This window comes from Schistocerca americana, chromosome X, assembly GCF_021461395.2.
Source record: "Schistocerca americana isolate TAMUIC-IGC-003095 chromosome X, iqSchAmer2.1, whole genome shotgun sequence".
NCBI classification, from domain to species: Eukaryota; Metazoa; Arthropoda; class Insecta; order Orthoptera; family Acrididae; genus Schistocerca; species Schistocerca americana.
The window spans coordinates 770,074,714-770,097,186 of NC_060130.1; the positions used below are offsets into that span (position 1 = coordinate 770,074,714).

General features: G+C 38.4%; 1 protein-coding gene across 8 annotated transcripts in view; it reads left to right on the plus strand.

Annotated features, from left to right (window-relative positions):
- The first annotated feature begins 904 nt into the window (after positions 1-904).
- LOC124554970 (CLIP-associating protein 1-A) overlaps positions 905-22,473 on the plus strand; it is a 250,544-nt gene continuing 228,975 nt past the window's right edge. For 3 of the 8 annotated variants that reach the window (XM_047128706.1, XM_047128707.1, XM_047128708.1), the window contains exons 1-3: positions 11,644-12,907; positions 15,229-15,291; positions 21,083-21,293. In XM_047128706.1, the coding sequence (XP_046984662.1) occupies positions 21,108-21,293 (186 nt within the window). In that variant the 5' untranslated portion in view covers positions 11,644-12,907; positions 15,229-15,291; positions 21,083-21,107. Of the gene's footprint in view, positions 985-11,642; positions 12,908-15,228; positions 15,292-21,082; positions 21,294-22,473 lie in introns of those variants that run through there. The other 5 variants (XM_047128704.1, XM_047128701.1, XM_047128703.1 and 2 more) reach the window with 5 other exon arrangements.

Genomic DNA, 22,473 nt, shown 5'->3' on the forward strand with positions numbered 1-22,473 from the left:
CAGGTTTTGATTTTGTACTTAGTATGCAGAATGCTATAAACTGCGCATTGTTTTATTATGGTTAGTGTATATTGATATGTATAAATGGAAAATAGTTGTTATGTTTTATGTGAAATCTACAAAAATATACAGGGTGTTTCACAGTTGCTATTACCAGCTTCTAGGAGTTTTAGGGGGGACTTAGTGTATAACATTTTAATAAGGCACCGAAGTTAAAATATGTATCATTTAGATATGAATTAAGTTCAAAGATCAGATCACTCTCAAATCTCTTGCTTCATGGTGTAGCAAGTTATGGTAGAGCTGCACACTACATGTATTAGGAACAATTTCTGTTTCATCTCAGTCATCACATAATATTTTCAACTAACAACAACTATGGCTGTGAGAAACGGGTATGTTTGCAACTAGCAGGGTTGTCTGTGGTGCTCCAAGGATATGCACCAGGGCTTGCGAGCCATCACAGATACACCTTGTGCAATTAACAGCAGTACTACCATGCCGAGCATCTCCTGCAGAGCACACAGGTCAAAGCACATTTCTCCTCTGCGTGCATACCATGAAGTGGGAGATCTGAAAGTGATCCAATCATAAAACTGATTTTACATCCATATGGCATGTTTCTGGAATGAATTCCTCATAAAAACTTTATTGACTAACTCAATTACTGATGAAGTCCCCTCTAAAACACTAGAAGCCTGTAATAGAAACTGTGAACACCCTGTATATTGGTATGTCATAATAAAAATTGTTTGAACACTTGAGAGTAAAATTTGCTGTAGAATATACTTTCTAGACCATTCATTCAGCACTTCCTCTCCATAATTTTGTAGATTTCTCTGATAGAGGAAATAAAACATTGTTTCTCAGCAACTTGAAATATCAGTTAAACTTTATTTTTCAGGCTTTTAACTGGAATTTTTCTGAGCTACAGTAGGGAGTCCATGTTAAATTGAAAACTGCTCATTAAACTACCAGATAGGGGTAAGTACCACATTGAGCTATCTAAAATTATGTTTCCCTTGGTTTCCTTAAATCACTTGACAGAAATACCAAAGTTGTTCCTTAATGAAAATTCTTACCCTACCCCTTCTCCACCCTTGTCTGGTCCAGTTGTACATTATACCCCTAATTACCCAAACAGGACATTAACATGTAACCTCCCTTCAAATGTTCTGTCTGATTTGTTGTTGGGAAATCTAAGATGTTATCTAAAAAAGAATCTTGTGTACCCAGCAACTCATGATAGTTATCAGTAAAGAAGAGACATTTAGTACAATATCACATGACTCTTTATGAATGAAACACAAACACTGGTGCAATATTCTACAATATTGTAGACTATTACACCAGTGTTGATTCTGTTTCATTCATAATGCGTAAAATATTCTGCCAAGAATTGACAGAACAGTCAATGCAACATGACTCTTTCTATCTGTTACTTATACTTAATGTGTACTGCATCCAGTGGTAAATTGGAATCTCTCTGATAGGGTTGTGGCAACCATCCTTTAAAGAACTGGGAATATTACCTGTCCCATGGATATACATCTTAGAGACTGTTTCATTTAAAAATAAGTACCCTCATCTTTTTAAAACAAATAATGACATGCATGATTCACACACCCATGGTGATGATGACATTCACTGACAAATCTGAGACTGAGTAAATGCCATGGCAGTGTGAGGCACGTATGTAACATACTCTATAATAAATTACTTTGCTCAATCAAAAGCAATAAAAACTCTTTCAGGAAGAATGTCACAACATAATGTTCCAATATTTTTTTTAATTCTTCTGATGAATTTATATCGCCAGTAACTTTAATTCCATCCAAAATGTATTAACCATGAATGTGAAGGTGGTTAAATAATAATAATTCTCATGTTGGCTTTGTTTATTAAAATAAAGATCACTGCTTAGAAACTATTGAGGTGTAAATGTATGTATGTCATGTGTATTTCGAAATCTGTGTAGCAAAAAAATTTTATGTTCCATCAGCTATATCTTGCTATAACTTGTACCCCACGTCATGAATATGATTTCATGGATAAATAAATTTACGTGAAATGTCCTCTAAACTTTCTGGAAAGCATTTAGCCACTTTGATGTTTGATACAGATGGCTCAAAGAAACAACTGGTTACTGTTTTTGACCAGTGCCATATTATTTGGCATTCTGAGTCTGAATTTATCTCATTATTCATGATTGGAGATTTTATAAAAGTGGCTACGCAACTACTATTAGCTCTCAAACTGCCTTTAAAACTTACTCTAGTGTAAAAGAAAATTGAGCACACTGAAACAACGGTTCCACATGAGTTGAAAATTATTCATATGTGGACAACAATTCTAGTGTCTTCTACAGGCACCTCTGCTACAATGCAATCTTGTAATAATGCATGGGTTGCATTATAGAAGTACTGGACCTTCTGCCTCCCACCCCATCCCACAGCCAGCAGCAGTGACCTTGTTGACTAACTTCACCCTGCATACATTCCAGTATACCACAGGATATTTATTTTAGCTTGATTCTAGTGCTGCCTGTGAGGGCCACCAACAGGTCACCGTATATGTAGTGTTGATACTGGTGTGCTCATCCTCATCCATTAATTTTCTATGTTGTTCCCGGAAGTGATATTCACAATTGATTCCCTCTGAGTGTCCCATTGATGATTTTCTTCATGATTTTGCAATTTTCTTGCAACGCATTCTACCTTTGTGCAAGTACAATAGTTGTGGAAGCTGTTGTCGAATGCATTCACATTTTTGCAAACCTTGCAGGTTGCCGTAAGTTGTTGAAGATGCCTATGATGTTCATAATGTCTTTAATTGCATATTTATTTGGACTGTTAAGTACCATGTGCATCATCTGATAAACAGAAACCAAACTGAAATATTATAGAATAAAACTCTCAGGCTGCCAGAGGATGGCCATTCAGGAGGCTTTCCTTCAGTTTGATTGGTATGTTGAGACAGATGGAACTATTTGTTTTGGAATCAGTGAAGGACTCATGTTTTGTCACAGGTCATGTTACAGTTCAGAGAAGCCTCCTTCTGCAAAGCAATCTGGAAGCTGTTGACACATGTCTTTCTGCAGATTCTCTTGTGCCTTGGTGAGAAGACATAGAACCTGCCTTACAAATATTTATCAATGTCTTAAGCGTTTCTGATAAAACGCATGGAAAAGAAGATTCTCAGATCTGTCCCCAACAGTACAAGTGTGGGACTTGCTCAGATGTTAACTCTGTCCCATTGCCAGTATCCATGATATCAGGTAGCAGTTACAACAGTTGTGAGCCACATCATCTCAGGAGAAGATACAATGGCTTCATGACACACTTCCCATCCAAATCAGTGCATGTGTCTAGGCCAAAGGGGTTGTGGCACCATAATGGTAACGGGCTCATACTGCTAAGCTCTTTGCATATGCGATTCGATTTTGCTATCACTAAAATAGAATCACTTGTGTAATTCCTGTTTAGCCTTCTCATAAATGTGTAAGCTAATGGTCTAACATTGCAGAACTTTGGCTTTGCATTAAGCTTCAAGGTTGTATGCACCCTATAATCTTTTATGATACTGTATCATCAGTGTAATTTGCTGCATCCAGAATGTTTCTGATTAATTGGTCAAGGTACCTTTGTTACAATCTTGGGGCAGAATTTATTCCAAAAGGTGAAATTTTATGTTTGATGAGGCCACATAGTGTGTTGATGAGTATTACCTTCTGGCTTTCCCATCGAGTGGGCGTCGCAGATACACTATGTGATCAAAAGTGTCCAGACACCCCCAAAAACTTACGTTTTTCACATTAGGTGCATTGTGCTGCCACCTACTGCCTGGTACTCCATATCAGCGACCTCAGTAGTCATTAGGCACTCCGCAGAACTCACAGACGAACATGATTAGGTGATCAGGTGTTACTTCTGTCATACATCTGTACACGAGATGTCTACACTCCTAAACATCCCTAGGTCCACTGTTTCCAAAGTGACAGTGAAGTGTAAACGTGAAGGGACATATACAGCACAAAAGCGTACAGGCCGACCTCATCTGTTGATTTACAGAGACCGCCGACAGTTAAAGAGTGTTGTAATGTGTAATAGGCAGACATCTATTCAGACCATCACACAGGAATTCCAAACTGCATCAGGATCCACTGCAAGTACTATGACAGTTAGGGAGGAGGTGAGAAATTGGATTTCATGGTCGAGTGGCTGCTCATATGCCACACATCATACCAGTAAATGCCAAATGATGCCTCGCTTGGTGTAATAAGCATAAACATTGGCTGACTGAACAGTGGAAAAATGTGTGGAGTGACGAATCATGGTACACAACGTGGTAATCCGATGGCAGGGTGTGAGTATGGCGAATACCCAGTGAATGTCATCTCCCAGTGTGTGTAGTGCCAACAGTAAAATTCGGAGGCATTGGTGTTATGGTGTGCTCATGTTTTTCATGGAGAGGGCACCCTTTGTTGTTTTGTGTGGCACTATCACAGCACAGGCCTACACTGATGTTTTAAGCACCTTCTTGCTTCCTATGTTGAAGAGCAATTTAAGGATGGCAATTGCATCTTTCAACATGATTGAGCACCCTTTCATAATGTACATCCTGTGGCGGAGTGGTTACATCCCTGTAATGGACTGGCCTGCACAGACTCCTGATCTAAATCCTATAGAACAAGTTCAGGATGTTTTGGAACACTGACTTAATGCCAGGCCTCATCGACCAACATAGATACCTCTCCTCAGTGCAGCACTCCATGAAAAATGGGCTGCCATTCCCCAAGAAATCTTCCAGCACTTGATTGAACATATGTCTATGAGAGTGGGAGCTATCATCAAGGCTAAGGGTTGGCTAGTGCTGTATTGTTCCAGCATTACCGATGAAGGGTGCCATGAACTTGTAAGTCATTTTCAGCCAGGTGTCCGGATACTTTTGATCACATAGTGTAACATTCTCTCAAATCAATGTGTGAATACTGTTTTCTTTTCTCTATTCTTGCCATTATAACTTCCCCTCTTGAAGTTGAGTACCTATAAATTAGGGACTGCACATCCACGGTTGATCTGAAGTCATTGCACAGCCATATCTCTCCGTTTGTTTTTTCTACTTTTAGAAACGGTGTGACCCATGGACTGTTCATAATAGGTTCAGTTATGCCATTCCTTCTAAACAATCTATAGAGCCTTACAAAAGACAAAAAAGAAGATGAAGCACTCAGAAGACACAATCTGATGTCCGTGTAACTTTGTGCACATACCACCATTGGGTATGTACACGATTTAGTTGGTATTCTCTGTGACAGACTGAACAGCCACCAGACTGCATTAGTGTTGCTCATGTTTAGTGTTGTTACCTGACCTGGTAGGGTATGTAAGGGGCTTGAACAGCATCACATAATTAAGTGATCACTGTGAAAGATATGGAGATGCTAGGTGCTCATGTGAGAGAGCATTATGGGCATCTGGCAGAGTTTGAAAGAGGTGTCATTGTGGGTTTCCATTTGTCTGGCTGCTCAAATCATGCAATATCCTGATTTGTAGGGCATTTGGATGTAATAGTGGCACAATGCTGGACTGCATGGGAATGTGAGGGGAGGTGTACTCATAGTCAAGGTTCTGGTTGACCATGTCTACAAGGGAGAATTGGCATACTGTGTGCCAAGTACATCATAATCCTTTCACATCTGCTTCTGCCAACCTGATGAATGACATCACATCATGTTCTGCATTACCCCAGATGACCATTATTGCCAAGAAAGGTGCCAACCTGGAAAGATCTTCTTCTCCCAGTGTTGTGGAGAGGCACAGTGATGTTACTCTTGCCAGCATGATACAGGCATGACTTCAGGTCATGACTCGTAGTGACTGAGGGAACTCTGATGGCACAATGGTATGTCATAACTGTCTTGCATCCTCGTGTGTTACCTTTAATGAGCCAGTATCATTGTGCCATTTTGCAACAGGACAATCCTCATCCACACATTTTACGTGTCTCTATGAACTGTCTGCATGATGTTGAGGTGCTCCCATGGCCAACAAGATTCCCAGATCTTCCCCCAACAGTACATGTGTGGAACCAGCTCAGACATTAACTCTGTACCAGTGCCAGCATCCATGATATCTGGGACCAGTTACAACAGTTGTGAGCCACATAGCCTCAGGAGAGGATACAATGGATTTTTGACACCCTTCCCCTCTGAATCAGTACATGCATCTTGTGCAGAGGGGGTGTAACATCACAGTGATAAGTGTGCTCGTACTGCCAGGTTCTTTGTATATGTGACTCAATTTTGCAATCTCTAAAATAACTTCAAATACCCTCTCAATCAGTGAAGTTTAATTTAATTTCCTCCCCATCTTCTGGAAAGATTTTACTTATAATTTATTTTTATTTTTTTACTTTCCAAGGCAGTGTAATTCATGTTTGACCTTTTCATGCATGTGTACGCTATTAGTCTAACCTTGCAAAACTTTGGGTTTGCATTAGGTTTCAAGATTATATACACTGATGAGTGAGTCAAAACATTATGACCACCTACTTAATAGCATGTTCATCCACTTCAGGAACGCAGTTCAGCAGTAATTAAGCATACCATGATTTTGATAAGTACTTGATAGGTTTCCAGAGGATTGTGGTACCAGATGCCAAAGCACAGATCACACATTTCCCGTAATTTATGGGCGGTTTGTTGTGGGTGCGAAGCTGGTGACCAATAGTGTCCCAGTTGGGTTTCATTGAATTCAGATAAGTCGAATTTGATAGCCAAGACATCAACATGAGCTCACTATCGTCCTTCTCAAACCATTAAAACATGATTCTGGCCTTGTGGCATTGACAGTTATCCTGCTGGAAGATGCCATTGCTTTTGGTTCAAAATGGCTCTGAGCACTATGGGACTCAACTGCTGAGGTCATTAGTCCCCTAGAACTTAGAACTAGTTAAACCTAACTAACCTAAGGACATCACAAACATCCATGCCCGAGGCAGGATTCGAACCTGCGACCGTAGCGTTCTTGCGGTTCCAGACTGCAGCGCCTTTAACCGCACGGCCACTTCGGCCAGCCATTGCTTTTGGGGAAGACATCCAGCATAAGAGTCATAGGTCCTTTGATTACTATCACAGGTTCCATGGGAGCCCAGATGATAGACTCCATAACACAATACTGCTGCCACCGGCCTGCACCCTTCAAGACAATGCATGTTTCAAGTAGCTGTTTGCCTGGATGACAGCTTATCTGGACATGACCATTGACCTGTTTTAACAATAAATGGGATTCATCCGACCTGGGGACACAATTCCATTGATCCACCGTCCAATCTTGATGACACTGGGCCCACTGTAATCATAATTGATGATGTTGTTAGATGAACATGGGAACACGTATGGGTCCTCTGCTGTGGAACACCATGTTCAACAATGTGTACTGAATGATGTGCACCAAAGCACTTATGCTTGCATCAGCACTGTACTATGTCATTAGATCTCCACCCATCCTGCTTTAGAGAGTGGGTAAGCCTCTGATCCCTATGTTCTGTGATGAGGTGTGGAGATCCAACTTCTTGTCACCTAACCGTGATTTTAGCATCTTTCAGCATAGATGCTCATAACAGTAGCATGAGAACAGGTGACCAGCTTCACCATTTCTGAGGTGCTCGTTCCCAGGCACTGGGCCACAACAATGTAACATTTATCAGAGTCGCTTAAGTCAGTGGATTTCCGCATTTGTGCCTCTTATCGTTGCTACAATGATTTTCCATTCATCTCTGCTCTTCTCATACAATTCTCTTACTGTGTCACGTTACCTCAGCACCACCAGGCACCATAAAACCTCATGGTGGACTGTGGTCATAATGTTTTGACCCATTGGTGTATGCACCTTGTAACCTTGTGCACTTCCTGACATTTCACCAAAAATTCCATTGTACTTTGTGCAAGAGTTGGATCCTCAATAGTGGCAATTACTTATTTACAACTTGTACGACAAAATAAATACATGCTTCAAAGTTTTACAGTCCTTCAGAGGTGTCACCAACATTGTGTATAATTCATTGCCAGTGATGTGAAAGTTACAGGATACCATTAGCAGTGCCAGCTGTGTTGATAATTCGAGTGGACTGGTCTACTGCCCAACAAATATCTGTAACAGTTCTGAAGCTAATGTCATGAAGTTCTTCCTTCAGTTTAGAAATCAAGTTGAAATCACAAGGGCATAAGTCTGGGGAGTGTGATGGATGGTGCAGCACTTCCTGGCCCCATCACTCGAACAAACCAGTCACTGCTTCTTTATCTAAGTGTTTCAGTTTTGGAACACAGCCTGTGACCAGCTTAGAGAAAGAAGTGGCAACACTCTCTTCAGGACCCACCCATCATTTTGCAGGACAATGCTCAGGTGCATCTAGTGCAAGTTGCAACTGATTTGTTCAATTGATGAGGCTGGAAAGTGCTGTACGACCAAACAAACTTCTCAGCCTTAAGCCCTTGTGACTTCAACTTGGTTCCTAAATTGAAGGAAGCATTTCGTGTCAGTTGCTTCAGAACTGTTACAGAGATTCATTGAGCAATAGGTGGCTCCACTCAAACTATCAACACAACTGGTGCTACTTAGGGTATTCTAAGAATTCGACATTGCTAGCAGTGGGCTATATGAAATGCTGGTGACAACTTGTTGTATAAGTTGTAAATAAATAGGTGCCACTATTAAAGTGCTAACCCTCGTACAGGGCTTTGCACATTCCTGTTTTTAGCCATTACTTGTATCTGATCTGCTGAATCACTGACTGTAAACCTGACTTTTCCAATGAGGTAGAATCCCATAATGTATGTAGCTGCTGGACACTGTGTCACTCGAAGTGTTGCTAGTACTACTGTACTCTTATATTGAGCATTTGCAGCACACTATTCTTTTATTTTAGTAGGCTGGTCACTGTGGCTTGAAAGCATATCATTAAATTTGCTTAACTTCCATGATCTGGTAAATTAGAGTTGCACAATTTTGCTATAGTTTCGGAAAATTCTGTATCTACTTTGAACTGTACTTTATTCCCATTTATTTCCACACCTACTATTACTGGTTTAGCACTAATCAATATTACTTAGTATACTTTATTTTTGAAATCTTTGTCTGCACCTTCACTTACTTCATTTTATGTATTATACCTAATTTTCTTACTTTGTTCTTGTAGGCCTACTTCTGTCTTATGCCCTTTATTACTACAGTTTAAACATTTTGTTTCTTTGTAATAGCATACTTCCCTACCACGTGTAATGAAACACTTGGCACACCAATTTACTTCATTTTCTGTTATTTGTATTTCTAACTGATCTCATATTTATAGCTTTTTAGGGGTATACTTGTACTCCTGCCTACTTTTCTGCAGCCATGAAATTCTGTTTTGAAAACTTCATTTCCCATATTATGTAGCATCCTTTTTGTTCATTTTGTCTGCTCAAAAACTGGATAACACTTAAACACTCTCATAATGTTGGTTCATTTAACCTAATTAGTTCATTTCTCAAACTGGCACCAGGTGCATGTACTATTAACATGTCCATTACTGCCTTAACCCACATACGTAAAATTACATTCAGGATATTAACATTTAAATTTACGATCTGTAGCTACACCCCGGAGCATAGCAATCAACCCCTTAAAAGACTGATAACATTTCTTGTATGCTTTGTAAAGCTGTGGCATGCTGTTGCTATGAGGATTTTACTTTTGAATAATGCTGATAGTTTTTCTTTAATGTTTATATAATTCACCCAGATCCCTGTCTGGAAACAATTGTTGAAGTGTACTATAAATTTCTACTCCAGTACTAGGTAGCAAATTGGCTCTTTGCTTTACTTCACCTGATGCCCTGTCCTGTCTTCATCTGGTTTATGTAATTCAATAATTTTTCCTTCTTTGGTCAGATGGATAGAATGCCGGTGTCATTCTCCTTACTTCCTCTTGTCCACATTATTTTTTGCTCATCTGTTTCAGCAGCCTTTGCTGTGAGTTACTGCCTGGAAAAAATTGGTTAGACAGCATACTTTTGTACCAGGCAAGACATAAATTGAGAAAATTATGTATAACTTGCTGATTGAAAATTTTCTACTCTGCTGAATTTTCTCAATGCTGCGGTGTTCTAAAGCACTGAGACTTTATGAGTTCTTTTCACAGGCTTTTCTAATGATGCTAAGTTCATTGTATTTGTCCATACAATGTCATCTCCAGGGAGTGTAACTGTTGTAACTTCATTTCAGTGCCAATCAATGTGACTACTGTGACAACTGTACGTTAACAACAGCTCACGAGGTGTCGCTGATAAGTCAAATGTAACATATGTAATATAAGGTATCTAGTAATCTTTCTCTGTTGCTGGCTTCACGGACCTGATATCCAAATGATACCTATGAGACAACGATCCACTTAATCAATATTCAAATAAAAGCGTGACAAAGATGCAGTGGTTACTTTAGATTCGTGACTGCACTCAGAAACAACGAACGAACTGTCCGTCCGTTGGCTCAATCGGTTCTTCCGTATTGTTTTTGCAGCTCCGGTCGCCACCATTTATACCTGACCTACCAGATATTTAGTTCGCAGTCATGACAAATATTTTTGTACACCAAGAAGTTACCAGTGATCAAGAACAATTATCTTGAGTGATCAGCTGGCCCATTTGTTGCCAAGGTTGATTTGACTACGCTGCATACGTTTCACCGGGAAGCCCTTGTCACCTTCCATACAATCTCTATCTCGTCCCATGTGATTTCCACATTTTGGAACCCTGGCGCGTGAGATTTGTGGCCGTCCATTTGCTTCGGACAAAGATGTGTAATCATGGCTCCGTAAGCAGCTGCAAACATTTTTTGTTGAAGGGCTGACGGTCTTGTTTCACATTGGTATATGTGTATGTTACTGCGATTTCTTTTTAGATAATAAACAGTTTACTTACTACTTTGCAATGTCTCGTTTTTATTTGACTGTCCCTTATAATCGTTGTCCTTACAGTAAGAAAGCACAAGAGCATTGTAATATGTATTTATATTCTTTCTTATCTTCATTTTTAGTGATGTATTCTGCAGAGTTTTCTGTTATCTCATTTGTGCATTTTCCTAGAGCGTGCTTTGAAATTAGGCATAGTATCTTTAACAGATAAATTCTCTTCTTCCCTCTAGATTTCTGCAACTGGACATCCCTCAAAACGCGAAACAACTTTATTTATATGTTTTTGACACGCAAAGATTCGTATCCGGATGTAGGAATATTGAATCTTAACGTTTCGCACGCGTTTTGCGGCGATTTTCAGTTCACAGGATACAATTTATCAGGCAGTCGTGATTTATGCCCACACATTTCAGTAATTTTGCACAAGATTCCAATTTCACGCGCATCTCATTTACTGTACATTTCCTGTCCACCCCCTACGATTTCTCTGCGCAGATTTGACGTGTGAGTACTGTGCAGGTAGATCGTTGCGTGCGGAAAAGCCTTTGCATGAAGCCAAGAGCTCGGTCAAAGATTTTATTTGTTTTCTCCTTGCTCAGTGATCACTGCCTTTGCTCTATACCCTGTGAGACTCTGGATCTGGGTGTATCTGTACTTAGTATCTTTGATTACGTTAGTGTACTGAGTTAATGCTGTGACATTATGATAGAGTGGGAGTTATGGTTTTTGGAAGTGGTGTTAATGAGTTGTTTCTCAAGTGCAGTAATTTGCCTTTTTGTGCAACGATGAATCAGTTAATTTTTTTTTGTTTTTGTGGTTATTTAAGTAAACAATAATTGATGCGAATAACTAAAGTTATCACTGCACGATATATAAACTGTCATATCTAGTTTCTGTTATTGATTGTCGCTAAGTCACAGAATAGGACATAATATAGAAGATGAACTGTACACGAACAGCGTCAGCGTATGTTTTTTCAGTGTCACTGTGATATTTATGAAACGAAAAACTCTTTCCTTTGGAACACACCCACGAAGGTGAAGGTAGATGCTAGCAGTTTGTTTACTTAATACGCCGCCGCACTACCTATGTGGAACAGTTTTATAGCTTTGTGTAGATGATTTCACAAAGTAACTTCACAAGCCTCAGTGTTTTATTATTGCTTATGGAATAGTTGTGTACATTTGTTCGGCAAGGCTGCTTTAGTAGAGACGCGCAAAGTTCCGGTACCATCATTTCTTAACAACATAAGGAAACCGATACTAATGGTAGACTATCATTTAGAACAGTAGCAGAAGCATGGCATTCTTTACAAAACAAAATAATGACAACTGCTGATTCACCTGTGCTTTAAGTGTATCGTTTCTGCAAAATGCTGGGATGTGGACAAACCAATGAATGTTGGTTTAGTTAAGTGCCGATTAATAAAGCAGCTGCAAATTGAGGTACGTCACGAAGCGAAAGAGCCATGTGATTAAGCAGGGTGCGAAAACTGTAAGTGTTCTTTTAGGATTGCTATGTCACAGAATTTTTCTTGTTCTCTCACGCGCTATCAATAAGGCGATTCTGCCTTGTATGTATTTGTATCGTTGTGGTAGAAATTGCTCTCCCGTTGTTTATTGTGGACAGTGCATTATGAACAAATCAGTAACCTTTGTCGTCAGAGAAATAAAAACAAAAACAGACCAACCGCTAATCCACCCCTGCCCCAGTATGATTGATAAAGTTGTCAACAATTCTGTGCTAACTTTCAGGTTGATACAGTTTGTGTGTATGACCTCTGTATAAGTTGTCATTGACTAAACTCTCCAATAAATGTTTTAAGTGCATCTTTACACAAAAGAATTAATTTACTGTTTAAAAAGTTATAATAACTGCTAATGGAAATAATAGCGAAAGTGTGAAATGCAGGAAAAAGAAACGGGCCATCACTCAGTCTCACCTTTCTCTATAAGGTAAGTGATGGTCCACAGCCATGGTAAACTATTATTTGTAGTAGGGTTGTCTGTTCAGCAGTTGATATAGAAAAGTATGGGACTCCTAAAAGTCACATAATAGTACTCCTAGTAGTTCCTTTATTAGTGGTGGCAGTAATCAAATATGGCCTCGCCTTTATTCATGATTCATTTGTCTGCTTCTGTGATTTCATTGCTTGTTTAGTTCTGCTTGTTAATTGCCACAGATGAGTGCTAGTGTGATGTCATTGTAGTGCAGACGTTCATGAACTGATATTCAGCGATGCAGAAAAATAATGGAACATATTTAATGAATTCAGTTTTCAAGTAGTAGTCTGTTTACATACCTTTGTCATTGTAAGCAGACAGGCACACTGCTGACAGTCATGTAGGTGTTTGCATGTGCCGAAGTTTAAGGGAGAATGTATATCAGATTTTGGGGCCTCATAACTTTGAATGTAAATCTCTAATTCAAAGGAGTTCTTAACAGCCTCATTGTTATGTTTGCGTAAGCTTTACGGTATAGACAGTGCCATGAATAAAAAGTGAAAACAGTAATCCTCTGTTCTGATATTATGAACTACTGCTGCTTACTTTACTATGAAATTGATTCCTCCCAGTTTTGTTAACAGTAGCCTATGGATAGAAAATTACTGCAGACATCCTGAAATTGTCATTGTAGTTACTTAGTTGTGGAGAGTTTCTGTTTGCTGTGGCATGCCAGTGTGTACATGATAATAATTTATATGCTATTTATATCTCATAGCAAATTTGCTTCTTTTGTCAGAGGTTCAGTGGTGAATAATCATTACACATGTTCTTTGATTGTTGTATACTCACAGAATATGCACAATAATCATAGAAACATGTAATTTAATGTATCAGGTTTTCAGTTACAGTATTAAACAAACATAAGAATTTGTTCCATTTGTATGGTGGTTAAGGTTCTGATGCTTGTAGAGTACTTTGCATGTCTCTTTTTCATGACCTCATTCCACTAGTGTAGGCTAGAGTGTGCTGTTGGTGCCCCTCCCTTCTCTGAAATTTTGGTTGTGGTGACAGATTGACTATGGCTTAGCTTGGGGTCTGGGTTAGGTGGTAAGAATTTAGTTTTGAGTTGACGAAGCCAAAAAGTATGAATGCCAAATCCAGTTTGTGGTAACAGATTGAGCTATAGCATAACCCAGTGTCTATGTTTATGCCATATTTAACCCATTTTTTGCTATAAAAACAAACCCTGAAAAATATAAGCCCCCCCCCCCCCCCCCCCCCCCCCCCCCCCCCCCCGCTATGTAATTGTTACCATTTAGTTGTATGTTATTTTAGCTGCATGTTTGTAAACTGTCATGCTATTGGATTTATTTTTTTATGGCATAGAAGTAAGGGTGTTCTTACGTTGATGTGTGACTTGCATCATTTTGTGTCTTGTGGTGAATGTTCCTGCAGTTTAAGTACAGATCTGAAAGTGGATAAAAAGTGATAAGGTGTAATGAATATTCCATAGTTGGCTGATGGAAGTCCATTTTTTTTCTTCTTTGTGTTTTTCCTCATAGTTTTATCAACTGTATGCCTTTGAATGATATTGTGGATGGAGACTGATGAAGCATTTGGCATATCCTTTGTATGTTGTTTTTGATATAGCAGAAAATTTTGATAGTACTGTAAGCATTGCTGTTTTATGGAAGTTTTAATACAAATGCAGTTGTAATGAGATGGATGTGTATTTGGGAACTGTTACTTGAATATAATATGGTTAAAGAGAAAGTGTATTGGAAAGAGTAGAGGCATTCCAGTATCTTTGAAGAGGTGTGTGCAGTATTGTTGGATGCAAAACACCTTTTTTTCCAAGTTCTCAAACATGTTTCAGCACCTCTGTGCCATTATCAGTGGGTTTCTGTTTTATTTAATCTGTAATGTGAACATTTTTACTAAATGATTACTAAATTATGTGGATATTTATTTCAAACAAACAATTTGTTTCTTTTTGTTAATATCTTCACACTCGGTTTGCATGGTTTTTCAGGACCACTTGTGTGTTATTTATTAAAGATAGCTTATCATCTGCAACCAAATGATGTTGATGAGAAATTTTGTTAGGAGTTAACTATCATTGTATGCTCTAAACATAATTTAGTTTGTCGCGATATTTCACATCTATATTCGTTCTTTCTTACGTTGTTGTGTATGTAAGTAAATCTGAGATTCAGGTTTGCTGTGAAAAATGAGTCAGTATTGTACCATAAATCACTTTCTCAAAATAATAATAATAATAATATCCTTCTTGATGTAGCGAAACTTTAAGTTGTATATATGATTTTCAGGGCTTGCTATCTATCCAGTTCACGGTTAGCTGCATTTCTGGTGCAGTAAATTACTTGATACAGGTAAGTGAGTTGAAATTACATTGCAATTAAAATATTGGAAATACGGAAGCGTCCGATCCCGCCCATCTGCTTTGACCCATGACATCACAAATATGGCGGAAACAAAAACAAACACACACACACTTTCCACAAGAAGCCTAATGACACTAACGGGACAAGCGCGGGAAATGGGGTGTTTTGGGTGGGGGTCAAACTAAATATAAACAAATTTAGACGCCTTGCGTAGCTACAATGTGTAAGTGAAGACAGCCATGCATGAATACCCACCCACCTCCCCAGGGGTCGTAACCCCCGCAACCCATAGAAGATAAAGATGCTTCAGTAGCTGATTAGTGTTTTTTGTCTTTTTTTTAAAAAAAATTCTCACGGGATAGAACGAACAGATCAGAAAGATAAATATAATAAACTAAGACAGAAATTGGAGTAAACAGATAATTTAAATAAGTAATACGTGTTTTTAAATTAAAAAAAAAAAATCCTCACGAGATAGGATGAACAGATCAGAAAAGTAAATAAAATAAGATAAAACAGAACTGGAGACAGCCACACTCAAACCAAACTCCGCGCCGTCATGACGTCACACACGACAACACCCTTACGTCACGGGTCAAAGCCCACGTGTGGGATCGGACGCTTCTGTTGACCCGAAATATTTATTTACTACTTTTTGAAAGAAGGAAATAGTTAATATTTGCAGATGCTGTTTTTCTGTTTACGTGAGTGTGTTAATGTGCTATCGCCAGTAATAAAAAGTTAGACAATAAAAAAAATGAGAGCAGAGTGGTTCTGCTTCATTTAATATATATCTCACTGTAATTTCTTAAGCTAAAGCCACTACAAAATTTACTTGTGCTGGGCAGTCATGGTACCTGTGATGTTTATTGCAGAAGCATTCAAATCTTAGGTGAAACACTTGTATAGAATAAAGTAATGTCTGCTTGTGGGCTCATTCCTTTCAGCAATCTTGTTGGATGGAAGTGTTCCATTTGTGTTTATTATATAGGTAAGATGATATACCATCAAAAGTGTTTGTTCACATTAGTAATTTGGTGACCTAATACAAAATTAACATTAGTTCATTAAATAATTTCTTGTTTTTGAAGTGCTATTCTTTTCACAGAATAGTGAAACATTTGCCATCATTCAGTCAACTAATTTTTCTCCACTGCAATTGAAATAGTGCAATTTGTATGTAGGTTTTCAAATCATTTCACTCAGTGAAATTAACTTTTATTTTTAAACAGATTTGTGGCTATAAAATGGGTGACATAGTTGTTGAAATAAACATCACCATCAAATTTATAAGTAAAATATATTTTAGTTGCTACTGAACTTAGTAATAAAATCTGCTGGGAAGAGTTATGTAGTTGATTGTTTTTTTTTTTTTTAATATAAAAAAGAAACCCAGGATAAAGTACTAACAGTTATGTACTGCATAGTTCATATTGTTTGTGTGGATCATTTCAATGCGCCAAAAATACTTGCGAGTCATTTTACATCACTGTAAACCCTTGGGTACCTAGAAGATTTCAGTATGCTGGACGTCACACTTACTGGCTGTTCGACGTTACTGCACCGACATATATGTTTGAGAAGCTATTGATCATTCTTAGAACATTAACATGATTTAATATATTATATTTAAATACAGTTTAGACTGTGTTGTTAGCTATGGCTTATGAAGGCAAAATAGGAATTGATGAATCACTTCTTTAAGATACACCTGTCCTAAATCCAAACATCAGTTTGAACACCACAATGTTTTAATAGCTATGGTATCACTAGACTTGGTATTCCCTTGCTTTGCTCTGATCTTTGAACTGACCTACCCAGCCACTTATTACTTCATAAATAAAAGTACACAATCAGATCTGACTGAGGGACCAAACAAGGTTAAGGTATTGGTCTCACATTCAGGAGTGGCCTGGTTCAAATTCTTGTATGTCCATCAACATATAGGTTTGTTTGATTTCCCTGATTTTATTAAGGCAGTACTGGGATGGTGTGCTTTAAGGACAGAACAAATTCCAACCCTATTTTTGTGCTATCAGAACTTAACTCTAATCTCTAATAACCTTATCCTAATCTTCCTTACTTTCTGATAGAAGTAGTAGAGTTTTCAAGAATTCAGGGAAATGTCAAGTACTGATTATATTTAAATTGTCGTAAAACGTTTGTGATGGTCTCTTGGATTTACTCTGTGCTCATGAACATGAACAGAGAGCTGTTTTTAAACCATGAAAATATGCATCCTGTAAAAAATCTGGATAGTGTCCATACTGCACTACTAATTGTTGCAGTAGAAACTAAATATATAATGAGTCCGGCCTCAGCAGCCAGAGATAGTAGTGTGTGTGTGTGTTTGTGTGTGTTTTTTTTTTTTTTTTTTTTTTCAGCAGAAGGCCTTCTGGCCGAAAACTTGTGTTCAGTAGTTTTTTGTTGTGCCTGTCTCCTCTCCGCTATATGGTGAGTAGCAGTCTATCATTTATTATCTGTCATTATTCTATCCTGGATTTTCCACTGTGACAGTGTAATCTTTTAGCATGACAGATTCATGGCATGAAAAGTGTGGTACTGGGATACTGTGGAGACTTACTGGTATAATTGCTCACACGTTACGAAAACTGCTTAGGAAAGAGCATTATTTATAACATCTTATAGATGGGTAGTTAAGCTCAAATACCAACTCCAGCCGTGTCAATGTAATTTAGCACGTTGATTAATCGTATGATTGTGTACCTCCGTTAACTTATGGGGTAGTAACCACAAAAATTATATACTGTTAAGAACTGTTAATAGCAAAAAATGGACAAGTTACTTGGTACAGGCATGCAGAAGGTAATGATGTGAATTGTGGGAATTTGAACTTCTGAAAGTGAGCTTGTTTATGCATTTTATAATGCAGATTTGAGTTTTTTTTAAGTCATGCCATCACATCTCTTGTGAAAAGAACATTAACTGGAGGGAGGAATTCAGTCTTCAAAGTACAGTTCTATGCTCTATGCTCCAGACAAGATCTCCAATAGCTACCAACGCTGTTTCCATCTTTCAGCACCAAATTGCAAATGGCTGCTCCAACTTCGACTGTGCCAGCACAGAGACATTGCCATAAAAACATAAACAAAATCATTTTACATTTGCAGACTTGCAAAGCGACCATTTAAACTACCGAGAATCTTCAGTTGTCGTATGGGTTATAGCTAGACATGTTAAAACTTGAGACTTTGAATCTTTTAGTTACTGAAATGCAGAAAGCAGGAGAAATAATTTCTATATTATCAGCCATTTCTATCATTAAATAATGTGGCCTGTATCAGTACTTCTGCATCTGGTATGACAATTAAAATCACACATGGAGAAATTTTTTTTTAATCTGAAGCTTGATTATTTTTATACCACACACCCTCTTCCATCAAGCTCAACCAACCAAGCACATACGATTCAATTCTGTGAACCACTTTTATAAATAACACTGCTTAATTGTTGGCTGCTGTTGACAGTTCACCACTGAATGTAATTGAGAAGTTGTGTATGGTAAGCTGGGTTGCTGCAGATGGTATGGCAAAAATTTGTCACAGTGCAAGGAATATGTTGAGCAGTGTGACAGCAAGATATGCAAGCCTCAGCATTTAGGTATCTCAGTAAAAAGGCAAACTGACACAACAGAAAGTTATCAGATAACTTGCCCACATTGCTCTTAAATTTAGGAATGAACTGCAAGCAGTTTGTGGCTGTAGCTTCATTATTTTATATCCACATAACCTCGTCTAACAAGCTTATCTAATTTTGGTTTGCAAATAATTCTGTAGCTATTCGGTATTGATCTGAGATCATATCCCCCCCCCCCCCCCACACACACATACACACACTGATAAGCCACAACATTATGATCTCTGCCCACTGTGATGTTGGATGCCGCTTGGTGCCGTTGAAGGCACATGGCACGGTAACAAAAGTATGTAAGGAGAGCTGACACAGACTGGGGATCACCGTAGTGAATACGTGAGCTGCAAATGAGGAAATCCATTGAGGTAAGCAGCTTTGAAAAAGGGCAAATTATTATTATTATGCAGAGCCTGTGAGTGAGTATCTCCAAAATAGAGAAACTGGTTGAATGTTCATGTGCTACTGGCGTGAGCATCTATGGAAAGAGGGCGGAGGACGGTCAAACTACCACTAGATGCTAAATAGTTGGATGTCAACGATTCTTCACAGAATGTGTGATTTGGAGACTTGTCTGTTCTATAAAGTAGGATAGATTGTGATCCCTACCAAAAGAGCACAATGTTGGTGTACACACAATTGTTTTGGAGCACACCATTCATCGTACATTGTTGGACATGGAGCTCCGCAGCAGACCACCCCTGTGTGTTCACATGTTGACCCGATGACATCGTCAATTACGTTTGCAGTGGGCACGAGACACAGGGATTGGACTGTTGATCAATGGAAACATATCAGCTCTTCAGGTGACTCACATTTTTGCTGCACTAGCTAACTGGTTGTCTCCACAAATGCCTTCATTGAGGTGAAAAGTGGCTTGAAATGTACAGCGTACCACGGATGCAGGCTGGTGGGAGCAGTATTATGCTATGGGAGACTTTCTCCTGCTCTTGCATTGGATCTGTGGTAGTAATTGAAGACACACTGACAGTTGTGAACACCTGCATCACTTCATGCAGGATGCCTTCCCCAATGGTGATGTCATCTTTCAGCAGTATACTTGTCCATGTCTCGGAGCCAGAACTGTGGTTTGAGGGAATTAAGGAATTATGGTGAACTCACATTGATGTCTTGGCGACCACATTTGCCTAGCGTAATGCTACAGAACCCATCTGGGTCATTATCAGGTAGCCTCACTGCATAGACAAATCAGCATCCCGTTATTTACACGAACTACACGATCAGCATGTAGACATCTAATGCCACATACTTCCACTAGCCTACCAACAAACTGTTGGGGTCCCTGATACGCAGAATCAATGATGCATTTCATTTTAGAAATGGAAAAAAAAGCTATTAAGCAGGTGGTCATAATGTTTTGGCTCGTCTGTTTTGTGTGTGTGTGTGTGTGGGGGGGGGGGGGGGGTAATTCTCACACACTCAGTGTCACTATGCTGCGGTACTGATGTATTGATTTTGCAGTACTGCAGGTAACAAACAAAACCCTTTCTGTTTCTATAGAGCTTCTTAATCTCTGGTAATGACCACTTCAAATTTCTGATTTATGTCTCCCAAACTTCATGTTAAGTGTGTGTTATGTAACAGGAATTAATTGTTGGAATAGAGTAGGTTTAAACTAGACCAATTAGTTTCTCTTCAAACATTAAGACGTGTAGTATTAGCTCTTTTTTTATGAAATAATGAATATTGTTTGCTACACTTGCCCTCATCTTAATTGCAGAATGCAGCTCCCTATATCAATCAGAAAAAGAAGAAAAAGGAACCAACAGGGCATGAAAATACATAGGGTGTGCAAATCCTGTTGTTTTCATATTAAAATCTTTTGTTGTATTGTAAATGGGGTGTTGTATAGTTTGTCCAGTCAGTGACCAAGCAAGCCTACAAATACCAGAGTAGAGAGATCTGAAATTAAAATACAATGTGTGTAGTGAGTTTACTTACATCGATTGAATTGTGAACAGAAGTTTTATGTTTGGAGGTTGTTGATTTTCTTCTTAACTGTACATCTTTTTTGCAGCTTATTTTTTTCATATTAAAAGTTGGATTTGGTAAATCATATTTTTCTTCCAGAATTGAAATAGATGACACATTACTAATTTTGTTGCAGGTTCCAAAGAAAGAAATCCAAGAAAATGGCTGCTCCAAAATCCTTAGATGACTTTAATAAACTGTTAGATACCTCAGATACAAAAGTAAAACTAACTGTTACAAATAACTTACTAGCCTACTTATCAAACCCAGAAAACAGTTTAGAATGTGAAGACATCGGCCTTTTCATGGATGCAATGGTACCCTGGATGCAGTCAAGCAATAGTAAGGTAAGTTAAATATTTTTACAAGAGGTAGTAATAAATATTCACTAAGCATTTATACTGCTGTTACAAAAGTGATGAGTTAGATACATAAAATTGTACATTATCTTCTCTAGATAAAACATTCAGCTAGTTAATGTTTCAACTCAACATGGTGCCAAAAGATGGGCTAATATTGAACCAATTTGTTTTCATAGCTGTCCATAGACTGGAGTTTGTCAACAGAGACTGACAGTAGTTCTCAGACATATTTGGATACTTATTGGATGAAAATGTAGCTTGTTGTTTAAAATTCTTTAGAATATTTATCGTAGAATTGGTACATCCCTTACAATCCAAATTTGTACTTTATCCTGTTCCATTATGGTTTCAAAGTAATTTTTGGCAGCAACCATCATAAACTGTTTTTTTTTTTTTTTCCTCAGCGAAAATCAGTAGAAACCATTGAAGATGCAAGACAATGCCTTGCACATGTGACTGCTGCCAACCTAAAAATAGGCCAGGATCCATGTATTGTGTTGCCTCATATCTGAATCCCTCCAACATTGTTGCAAAAAAATGATACCTTAATTGCTCAACTGAACTAATGCTTGGAACCACTGTGGTTCAATGGGTGATTGCACGAGAGCAGTGAAGATGCTGCATTCTGTGCTGTAGCTGTTAAAAAAGGCATTTTGTGTGGCATTCTGCACGTGCATCCCTGGTAAACTAATGAAAGCATAGCTTTTTTTGTTAGATGGCCAATAATAGGTGATGTCGGTTAGCCAGTATGGCGTTGTGATTGCTTTGAACAGTTATTACCAGTTGATGCTGTGCCTGATTATAGATTAGTTTTATCCAGCAATTCGACTGCTCACAATAAATAGTAATGCTTTCACTCAACCATTTTGAAATGTGAGCCATTGAGCTGACCAAGCTTGACTCCATGAGAAATAATCATTTTGTGTGTGTACTGCTCACCTAGTTGACAGTGTGGACACCATTTAACTGACTTTCCAAACAGGATAAGGCACGGAGGAAAGTGTTTCTTTGTTGATAACTGTAACATTGAAGTCACTGATAAAGGCACTGGCACTTCTTGTTGTGAAGGCCAGTGAAACAGCAAAGAGACATACATTTTGACAGTATTGTTAAATTAACATTGAATGTAAGGGGAAAAGGTAACACGAATTTAAGCTTGAGGAGG